The 11,496-nt window shown below is 35.8% G+C and overlaps 1 protein-coding gene across 1 annotated transcript; it reads right to left on the bottom strand.

Annotated features, from left to right (window-relative positions):
• Nucleotides 1-4,840: 4,840 nt before the first annotated feature.
• On the bottom strand, nt 4,841-8,637 carry BZIP60 (basic region/leucine zipper motif 60). The gene is made up of 3 exons (XM_028262224.2): nt 7,886-8,637; nt 6,932-7,155; nt 4,841-5,259 (listed from the first exon to the last, which is right to left on the bottom strand). The coding sequence occupies exons 1-3, from the start codon at nt 8,335-8,337 to the stop codon at nt 5,006-5,008; spliced, it is 930 nt and encodes a 309-aa protein (XP_028118025.2). The 5' UTR covers nt 8,338-8,637; the 3' UTR covers nt 4,841-5,005.
• Nucleotides 8,638-11,496: the final 2,859 nt, after the last annotated feature.

The raw sequence follows: 11,496 nt of genomic DNA on the forward strand, positions 1-11,496 counted from the left end.
ACCATGGCCTCCTTAAGATGATGTTGTAAGGAGAGAGTGTGTCGATAATGGTGAATTCTGTCTTGATCTTCCTGGTGCCAGCCTGCACCTCCAAGCTTACTGCTCCCAGAGGCCATGTCGGCATTCCATTAAACCCAACCATTGGGCCATTGGACTGTTCCATATCATTTTGGTGAAGGCCGAGCTCTTTGTAACATCGGACGTACATGATGTCGCAAGAGTTGCCTTGATCAATCAGGATGCGTTTCACTTGGCACTCCTCAACCTGGAGGGATACTACCAAGGCATCATTATGCGGATACTGGACCATCTCTAGGTCGGCTTCAGTGAAGGTTATCATTGGTCCTTGGCATTCCTCTGCCCGATGTCTTTTTTCCCCGACTTGATAGACATGTTGCAGGTGCTTCACTTTCTGGGTCTCTTCTTGGATTTCATTTTCGTTGACCTTCGAATGGATTACGTTGATTATCCGAGGTCATCCTGCCTGCGGCTGTTGTGCTAGAGGAGGTGGGGCTGCTGGTGCCTGAGGCAATCTTGCCCGTTCTTCCCTTGTTCTGGTCTCATCGACAAGGTCTCTCAGATGTCCTTGTCTCACCAGATCTTCCAAATATGTTTTCAGGGCTCTACAACCCTGAGTTGTATGCCCATCTTCATTATGGCAGGCACAATGCCTGCCAATGTTTCTTCCCATGAACTCTCGTGGAGTCCTTTCTGGTGTTCTGAAATAGGGCTAGTTCCGAATTTGATCCAGGACTTTGGGAATTAGGATTCGAAACATAGTTGTTACTGCTTGTGTGGCCCTCAGTTCTGTCTCTTGCCTGCTCGTTCCGTTGTTACCTCGGCCTCGCTTCGGCGAGCCGTTTCCTTTCTCTTGTTTTATTTCCCTGGTTCATGACGTGTCTTCTTCGGCTCTGGCGTACTTCTCGATTCTCGCCATGAGCTCCTCTATACTTTTTGGCAATGTCTTTGCCAGAGACTTTCGTAGTGGACAGTTGTCTTTCAAGCCGTTCTTGAAAGATACGACTGCCACCTTTTGATTACATTCGGGTATTCGATTGAACACCTCATAATATTTTTTTGCATAGGCCCTAAGGCCTTCATCCTTGCTGATCTTCAGAGCCATTAATGCGTCCACCCTTAATGGCTGCAACTTGTTTGTCACAAACCTGGCCACAAACATCTTAGCCAGGCCTTCCCAAGTCCTCACGCTTCCCTTCGGTAGTTTGTGGAACCAATCTGATGCAATCTCCCCGAAGGATGAGGGGAACACTTTGCAGAGCAACGGCTCGTTTCCACTATATAATGCCATTGAATTCAAATATAGTCCAACGTGAAAGTTGGGGTCTGACTTTCCATCGTATATTTAAAACCTCGGCATACAGAATCGTTTTGGTGCCTCAAATCTATCTAATTCCACCGAGAATGGTGTCCTCAGCTTATCTGGAGAGGTTACCTCGGCTTCGGCATTCTGTTGCTTCCTCTTATGGTAATCTCTTAAGTCTTCTTTGCTCCGCCTAGGAGCTCGGCTATCTTTCGACTTCAGTCTTTTCGGTATACTACTCTCGGCCTCATGCTGAGCCCTTTTTGATCCTTCTCCATGAGTTGTGTCGAAGCACAGTGCCTGCCCCTGAACATGCCGATGTTCTTTGGGGTCTGCCTCCTTTGTGCGATGCATCCTCCGTGATCCTTCTCTTCTTGATTCTCTTCGTCCGTCCTCCCTAGAAGGTCGGTGAGAGTATCTCTCATCTCTGTTGTGCTAAGGGGCTACGGGGATTGTTTTCTGTCCTCCCTTCTAGGTATTGGCCGCTGGAATCGGCGTGTCGTGCAGCGGGTATGGTGGCTGCATGACGTTATTTTGCATCATGAAATTGACGATCGACTGCAGGTCTGCCAAATTGTTTGCCATCTCTTTTACCTCTTCGTCCCTCCATAGGCACATATCCTTCCAAACATGGAGGTCGTCTTCGTTGTAATACCTGCTTTGATCAGGTTTCTTTGATGCGTTGCTAGTCTAGCCGACGTCTTTCGCTCCGTGATTTTGTTCATGAGTTTTTGCATTCGACCTTTCTCCTTCACCATCGAGGTCAATAGGTCTCCCACTCCCAGCAGGAGTGTCGTCCCCAATCTTTTCCTTCTGTCCGTTACTGGCCATCTATTCTACTTTCGTTTCCACAGACATCGCCAAATTGTGTGAGTAATTTTCTGACCACACTGCCCGCTTAGTAACCAACTGGAGAGCACCGGCAGAATAGATGGCAACTGGCTGACCTGCAACAGAAAGAGAAGATTCCGGCGATGGTTTCGACCACCCGGGGGCACTCCGACGATCAAGTTCATATATCTCTCAAAGATAAATCAAGTGCTAAACTCAATGCTCAAAGCATGAAATTGCGTACCTTAGACCCACGGGGATGCCTCTCTTTTATAGTTACCTCAATCTTAATCCCAATAGAAGCCTGACTTTTATGGATTCCTGTTTAATACTTACTTTGGACTCCTTTAGAGATAGAGATAAACTCCCTAAGAGTTTTATCCTTATCTTGGTTAAGTCTCCTCTTTATTCTAAGACTCTTGTCCCTTATCTCTTATCCGCTTATCTCAGATTCCGATATCTTCGGAGATAACCTCGGCTTGATCGAGATCATCTCGGCGTTATGACCCTGACACGTGGCATCTCGACTGACACGTCGGCGTCACCTTGCCACGTGTCGGTACTCAAAAATATATCGCCACACGTGTTCAAGTTTATTGGTCTCTCTCAAGTCTCTTGCTAATTCATGTCAGCTTTTTTTTTTTTGGAACGAATTCATGTCTACTTTAAATCTGTGTTGTAAAATCATGTTTCCATGTTTAATAAATAGGGAAGAGCAGCTAAACTGAGTTCAAAATATATATAATCAAGCATATGGCCGTCGATTATGCCATTCAAAATTCAATCCACCAGCGAGCAAGCCCCAACTACCCTGATTCTCCTCTACCTTTGTATTAATGACTGCGTCAACCAAACACGTGTTCAAGTTTATTGGTCTCTCTCAAGTCTCTTGCTAATTCATGTCAGCTTTTTTTTTTTGGAACGAATTCATGTCTACTTTAAATCTGTGTTGTAAAATCATGTTTCCATGTTTAATAAATAGGGAAGAGCAGCTAAACTGAGTTCAAAATATATATAATCAATCATATGGCCGTCGATTATGCCATTCAAAATTCAATCCACCAGCGAGCAAGCCCCAACGACCCTGATTCTCCTCTACCTTTGTATTAATGACTGCGTCAACCAAACCCCCCCCCCCCCCCCCCCCGCGCCAAAAAAAATGCTACTAAGCTACGCCAAAAAAATGCTACTAAGGCCAAGTTTGGGAACACCCCAAAAAGTCAAAAAGTCAAAAAGTTACTCAAAAAGTTAAAAAGTTATCACTATTCACCAAAAGTCAACAATTACGGCTGCACAACTCTCAATTCTAATTTTCTCTTACAAATCAATTTTTACAATTTTTTATTACACATTTTTCCATAAAAAGTCAAAAAGTTAATCCAAACATTCATATTTTCAACCTCAACTTTTTAGTCTAAAAAGACAAAAAGTGCAATTATTTAGTCTTCCCAAACTTGGCCTAAGCTATGCTTGGCATGTTAGTTTTGGAATAAAATAGTTATAAAAAGGTAAAATAAATTAAAAAATTAATAAAATAAAATATCACATATAAATTATAATTATTTTATTTTTTGTTTCACAAAAATCAAAAAATCTATTTCAAACGAGACTTTTTAACATGTGTCTAAAATAGACAAAAAGTCAAACAATCAACCTACATCCCAAACGAAAGTTAAAAGCCAAAATATTTTTTCTCAGTCTTAGCTCTCCGGCCCCGTTTGTTTTTCGAAGTAACAATAATCTACTTTGGACTGTGATTGATGAACAATGAGCTTAACTCACATTTGTTTTGTTTGTGCCTTCTGAATTGATAGTCTGTTCGTTCGAACTAAAATAGGCCTTGGGCGAATAAATTGTTAGTCTAAGTGAAGAGGTGATATTAGAAAATAATCCGTTGGCTTAATGAATTACCAGTTGTCCGCCGAAACATTCGGCCAATCAACCGATCAACTATAATTTTTTAAATTTTTTTTTTTTTTTTACATGTTGGACATTTTTTTTTAAAAACATTAATGTCTAATGATTTTATATTTTTTGTTTAACAAAAATCATATTTTATTTGTTTTATTATTTTATATTTATTTTACATAAAAATAATTTAACAATCTCCATACTAACAACTATCATTAAAATAAATACAATTTTATTAATCCCTTCACGATCAATTCCCTCACTATCAATTCCCTTCATTCTACCTCCAAAAACAAACAAAAGCTATCATCTTTTAGTAAATGCAAATAAGAAAACCTTTTTTTTTTCTAATAAATAAATACTCCTATGTTCCAAAATTATTATTATTATTAATTTCTTTTTTTGAGAAATTCAACTTTTTTTTAATAATGCAATTATTACCTTCAACAAATATTAATTTTTTAAAACTACCATTTGATAATACAATTATTACACTTTAAAAATATTAATATCAATAAATTTAAAAGAAAAAAATAAAAAAATTCATGTTATTCTAATACTTAATTTTTGAAAATAAATTAATATTTAAAAAAATAGAATAAGGGACTAATATTTTGAAACTGATGGAGTAAATAAATTCTCTATCAAATCTCACTTTAACACAAATTGAAACTACCACTGCAATATCTGGTTGCTGAAAACAGCAAAATTACCTACCATTTGAAAGCAGCATAACCACAGATAATTAATCAAAAAAGTTTTTTGTGAACAGCACAATTAACAAAAACTATTTTTGGGTTTCAAGACTTCTCATAGATTATTCCATTTAACATACTTATTATAACCTAGTAGCGGGAAGTCCCCTCCAATACTTCTCTAAAGAACAAAACCATAAAACATGAGAGACAAAAGCAGAGTAAAATGGCTCTCGAGTCACACCACCTAAACTTCCAGAATAAGTAAACTCGGTTTCATCCTCGACCTTGAAGCTTTGCATCTCTTACACACCATAAAAGACTGGAACACCTTCAGTCGAAGTAACTTACTTTCTGGCCTTCTTGGAGCCTGACTTACCCGACTTTTCTTGTCTACGTTTTGTGGTGAAACTGCTTCCAGACTCAACTGGAGTGAGCGGGGCAGAATGAGCAGGCAAACAATGCCCAGGAACCAAAGCAGGGAACCCAACAGCAGGGATTCTGTAAAAACCAAAGGCAAATTATTAATCCATATGCAAAACCAATTTATGGATGAATAAACTTTAAACAAGAAGAACCATGACATCAGTCAAGGCCTATTGCAACAATAAAAATTGCAGCCAATATAGAAAGAAAGTGTCACCAACTGTACTAAGAGAGGCCCTAAAAAATTTCAATCCTGTAGAAGAATTGCAAAAGCTACTGCAAATCTGAGTTACCTTTTTCAGGCTCTAAGGGGAGAAAAACCATAATTTATTGCATGTTGAATTCCAGCTAACCTAGTTTACCGTAAATGCCTTTCTTCAAGTGCAGAAAGGAAATACAACAATGAGAATGATCAAAGGGAATAATTAGGACAAACATTGTCTTCACTGCTCAATCCACGATGTCACTCTTAATAGGCTGAAAATGTAGCACTAAGAAGGAGGTTGTCTGGCCTTGGAACTAAAGATTCAAGGACATACACAAAATGAGAACTGCAACATGTCTATAAAGGACAAAAAAATTAGTGAAGGATATAAAGGCTTTATTTCTGCAGTTCGTATAAATTCAAGCCTTCAAAAGGTCCATTAAGAAGTAAACAAGGTGGGAAGAGACTGATAAATCTAGCCAATTCTACATGGACATCAAATATAAGATGGAAGAAATTCTAATCGGACGTTAATGTTGTGGTTGGTTGGAGAATTTGAAAAGGAATTTAGAACGGAAAAGGAAAAAGGTGTGTGAAACTAGATAAAATGTAAGTATATTTTATTCACATTTTACTTACTTTTTCCTTCCAAATCTCTTCTCAAATCTGCCAACCAAACACGGCGTAAATGAACTAGAAGGACATTGTTCCTCAAAGTTTATCCTCTACCAAAAACAAGGTATTCAGTATCGAATCTAATCGTGGTTTAGTATTAATGTAGCTATGATAGGTGAAGGCATAGAGAATAATGGTTATCAGGTTCATTATTTGGTAAATCTTTGTAACTCAAAACTGACCCTAAACTGGTCATGTTCTTGATGAAGACCAAATTTAAGATAAGAACTTGGAGGACATTATTACTTCCTACATAAACAGGGTATTCAGTAATCAATGATTGACATTGATGCATCTATGAAAGTCATAAGGAATAGAAAAATGCTTGATCATGTCTGGTATTTGCTAGAGCTAGTAACTCAGAACTAGCGTAAAACTTTCATTGTGCTGTCCAACTCAAGACTTGCAAACCCCTTCTAGATGAGCTCGAACAGACCCAATATATTCTGCCTACCTACCACCAACTGGGCAACAAACATACCCGGTATGCAAGAACTGCCACAATCATAGGTTGATTCTTCAAAAGACGAAAGAACTTGTTATTGCTTGGATAGGTTAGAGCTGGAAAACCCTCCAACAAAACAAAATTGTGGGTGTTTGGGGAGTTGCTATTTTAGTAAGTTTATGTTTGGGAAAATGATTAGATTTTTTTGTAATTAGATGTGATGTTTGTGAGAGAAAAAATAAAATGATTATGGGTTCAATGTGACATTTTGTCTTATTAACTATTTTAGCTTATTTTGTCTTTTTGTAGATTTTAGTCTAAATTGGGCTAAAATCCCACTTCCCAAACAGCCCCATTATAGCATAAAAAGATTAACACACAAAGAAAGAAAGAGCAGGGGAGAGGAGGTTCATGATTCATACCCAACAAGAGCACAGCAGACTCCTGCTTGGTCATGGAAGCATCAAAGGCCTTGGCATTCTGCAAGGAAAGGCGTAGAGCTTCATTTTCAGCAAAACAGCACTGGAGCAACCTCCCCAGCCTCCTGCATTCGCCTTCTAAGTACCTACTCTTTATCTCAAGATCTTTCACATACATCTTCTTCCTCTCCCTTGATCTCACTGCGGCATCCCGATTTTTCAATTGCCTGTCCAAAAAAAAAAAATGCAAAATTTACAAGAACTCATTAACAAAGTCCACTCTACATCAATAAAAAGCCCTACAACCTCCAACTACAATCTTCTTACGACAAATACAGGAAGAAATCAAATTGTAAATAACAAGTTGATTGAATTATGGCTATCTTATAAAAAAGGATTTGCAATCACAAAGCCAAGTAAACAAACAAACAAACAAAAACAAGAATGTACTTCAGTGGCCCTTATCACAATAAGCAGGTTGTAAATAATAATAATAATAATAATAATAATAATAATAATAATAATAATAATAATTCCATTGTGAGAACACGCAAGGCCAGAGCCAATTATTACCCAGAGGAGCTCCCCTCTTTTTTGAAGTTTCAAGATTTTTCTAATTTACCCATGCTGAAATTTTATAAATGCCCCACTAAAATCAATTTTTAAACACTACATTATTTATTTTTAAAAAATTCCCAGCAACTTGGAACAGAAAATGTTTATTTTGTTGAGGGGCCTCTTCACAAGATATGCTTTGTGCAATTTTATATCTAAATCTTTGGATTGTTTATTGAATGAGAAATGTGTTGGTTTTGAAATTTGATTAGCAGTTATTTAAAGGATGTCTGTTATTTTTATAAATTGGGATTTGCTACAGAGAACACGAGTTTAAGCACAAACGTCAGCCAGAAACCCTAATAACCAGCACAGCGAAAAAAGAAGGTAAATGAATGGTACCTTTGTCGTTTCTTGCTAACAGTATCGTCGTTAGCATCTCCATTGTTGTTGTTGTTGTTGTTGTTGTTGTTGATGATGTTGTTGATGTTGTTGTGAGGGAGGTCATCGACCTTGTGGCGCGCCTCATGTTCCTCAGGGGAAGAAGAAGAAGAAGTGTTGAGATGAAGATCAACGACTTCAGCAGAGTGATCGGACTGAAGAGGAGAGTCGAGAAGGAATTCCGACAAGAAATCATTTGAAAATTGTACCTCGTTGTCGTTTTCCATCATCAACATCTGCTCGATCTCCCCGATCGACAAACACAACGAATCGGGAGGCGAATCCGACATATCTGAAAGGATGAGAGAGGGATCGAATAGATTCAGGTCTTCTGGAACAATGTTATCCAACATATGTTCCCAATCGATTTGCCCCACTGCAATCCCATTCTCTGGAGTTCCAGATTCACCCATCGAGATTCAACAAAAACTACTCCTTATACCACCTAATAATAATTCTTTTTAATTAATACTGATCGAATCGTCTTTCAACTACTGTTCTATAGATAGACGTACAACTACTGATAATACTGATCGAATCGTCTTTCAATATATACATAAAATCGAAGAAGAAGAAGAAGAAGAAGAAGAAGAAAGAAGAAACAGAGACGAAGAATGGTCTCAATTGTGAGATACAACTGGTAATCTGATTATTTATTTTATTTTATTCGAACCTGCAACGAATCCCGCGGTTACTTCGAGGGTAAGTAAAGGCTGGTTTGAGATGTTCTAAAAAAGTGTACTTTTTGACTTATTGGTTTATATGGGTTGGGTTTGATGTGATGTGTTAGAGAAGTGATGTGATTTAAATAAGATGATGTGATTAGGCCAAGTTTGGAAAGACTAAATAAGTGCACTTTTTGTCTTTTTGGACTAAAAAATTGAGATTGAAAATATGAATGTTTGGGTTAACTTTTTGACTTTTTATGAAAAAATGTGTAATAAAAAATTGTAAAAATTGGTTTGTAGAGGAAAATTTGAATTGGGAGTTGTGCAGCCGTAATTGTTGACTTTTGGTGAATAGTGTTAACTTTTTAACTTTTTGAGTAACTTTTTGGCTTTTTAGCTTATTTGGGACTTCCCAAACTTAACTTTAAATAGGATAGTGACTTTTTAACTTTTTATATTATTTAGTGTACCCCAAACCAAGCCTAACGAAAAATAAATAGGGGAGAAGAATGTGGACTTGGATGACCAGTGCACCATTCACACTTGCGTACGATTACTTTTATTTAAAATATAAATTATCTTTTATGATTTAAAAAATTATAAATACTTTTTTATTAAAATTTTATTTATACAATAATAAAATTATTTGAATTATTAATAAAAATAAAATTTTAATTTTATTAAAAACGATTAATAACTTCATGATTTATTAATAAAATAATTTATTTGTTATGAAATTAAAAATTTTAAGGAACATAATGTAATTTCTAAAACTACAAGAAATAATTAGTAATTTAAATAAATCACAGGAAGTGTGTTTGTAATTTACTCATTTTTTTTAACAGCAACCCTACACGTTTAAAATTATCTACTCAAAATTTATTCAAAAATATTAATTAATAATTCAAATTTATTTCATTAATTTAATTTTTATCGCATTTACTCTCTCAATCTCAAAATATTAGTTCCTTATTTTATTTTTTATTATCTAAAAATATTAATTCCTTTTCAAAAATCAAGTACAGAAATAATATAAATTTTTCATTTTCTCTTTCTTTTAAATTCAGTAACAATATAAAAAGTATAATTATTTTCTCTTTCTTTTAAATTCATTAACAATATAAAAAGTATAATTATGACATTGATATTTTCAAAAAATATATTATCAAATGATAATTTTGAAAACTTAATTTTTTTAAAGTGTAATAATTATATTATTAAAAAAAATTAAATTTTTAAAAAATGACTATTATTTTGAAACGAAAGGGTATCTATTTGAAGTAACTTCTGAAATTCTAATACTGGAATCCCAACTTTTCCTTTTGAAAAAAGATATGTTGGGCCAACAGAATTCAAATAGCGTCCGGGGAACAGACGATTTATAAACGTGGACAGAATTGTGTCATCCAACCAATGGGAAGTCACCTATCCCATAAAGTTTTTATTTGCTACGTTACACCCCACCCCTAAGCATGAGATTCACGCTCCCTTCGGGAAAATTTTAATATATACCTTTTTAAAAATAATATATTATATATATTTTTAATTATATTATTTTTTTAATTATGATATTTTTTATTTATAATACATAAATTTTTTAGTTATATTTCATATTGTGTTTAGTTATGATATATATATTTTTTAATTATGATTTAGAAAATTAATGTTATACTATTTTTCTTTTTAGTTATTGTTGATTTTTTTGGCTTTCGATGGTTAATTGTGTAATTTTAAGTATGCCAGCAATGATCAATAAGTCTTTACAGAATTTATAATTGTCAACCAATTATCAGACGATTGTGTTGAAGTTTTTGTAGTCTCAATGAAGAGGACTTTTACTGATAGTTTGTTTTAGGAGAAATTTATAAGAAATAACAAGTACAGAACAATTTAGAAACTAAATTTCATTGAGTAAATGAGAACTTACAATGAAATGACCCAGTCTTGAAAAGATTTACAGCAACTACTTGAAACTACTCCTACGAAATGAAGTGCAGTACAGGAATTGAAGTGCTGAAAATGTAAAGAACTGAAAATATAAAAAACTGGAAAGAAAATAAAAAGTAAATGATTGGTTTCTGGATTTGAGTCTGGATCCTTCAATTTGGGGCCTTCTCTACTATTTATACTCTCAAAGGATAATCGTTGAAGTGGGCTTCCAACCATCGAAATGTCCTTCCACGATTGCTGATCATGTTCTCTCACAGCCAGTCTTACTACGTCATTCTTGTAGTTAAGCTTCTCTCTTGGATTTTGAATTTGAATTCGTATGTAACCGTTGGGCCACGTCATCTTGCCCCTTCTAGCTTTCCCAGTGCTGCGCAGATCCATTATAACCAATATGAACTGCCACGTGTCTGTCTTTGATTGGAGACTTGTATTAACTCCCTGAATTGCCCCTCATGTACCACGTGTTGCTACGATTAACTCTTACAAAATATGTAGTCAACATTACCTCCCGCACTAATATACCCAATACTTGGTGATATTAGTGGACTCAATGCACTTTGTCCACGTCCCAGGATGTGCATGGAGTTTGCATCTTCTTAGAAATGCAACCGTCTTCCATAAACAAAGCACTTAATCTGCATTAAATTCTTTCTTGTGCTTGAACATTTTCCACTATCTAAGTATTCGAAATGGCTGATACAACTCCCATGGCCAAATAAACCTTTCTTTTCATCGATCGTACATACGAAGAGGTATTAGACAATGATGTTCGTTCTCGAAAGAAACTTCATACATTTATTGGCCATGCTTATCCGCATCTATTTATTCAAGTTATGGATGCTTTCAGAAACTATTAACCTTTAGACCAAGAATCTGCCAAATGCAAACCTTTAGACCAAGAACTTGCAAAAGTTGATCTTGGAAGCTCCTTCTCTACCTCCCAACTTTCTGCAT

The sequence above is a fragment of the Camellia sinensis genome, chromosome 3, assembly GCF_055761805.1.
Source record: "Camellia sinensis isolate YWXY chromosome 3, ASM5576180v1, whole genome shotgun sequence".
NCBI lineage: Eukaryota > Viridiplantae > Streptophyta > Magnoliopsida > Ericales > Theaceae > Camellia > Camellia sinensis.

Excerpts from the sequence above, each read along its gene's own strand:
- BZIP60 (XM_028262224.2), bottom strand. The coding sequence starts at position 8,337 with ATGGGTGAATCTGGAACTCCAGAGAATGGGATTGCAGTGGGGCAAATC. Across the intron at positions 7,156-7,885 it reads GTTAGCAAGAAACGACAAAG|GCAATTGAAAAATCGGGATG; the intron begins GTACCATTCATT and ends TTTTTTGGACAG. Across the intron at positions 5,260-6,931 it reads GTCTGCTGTGCTCTTGTTGG|AATCCCTGCTGTTGGGTTCC; the intron begins GTATGAATCATG and ends TGGTTTTTACAG.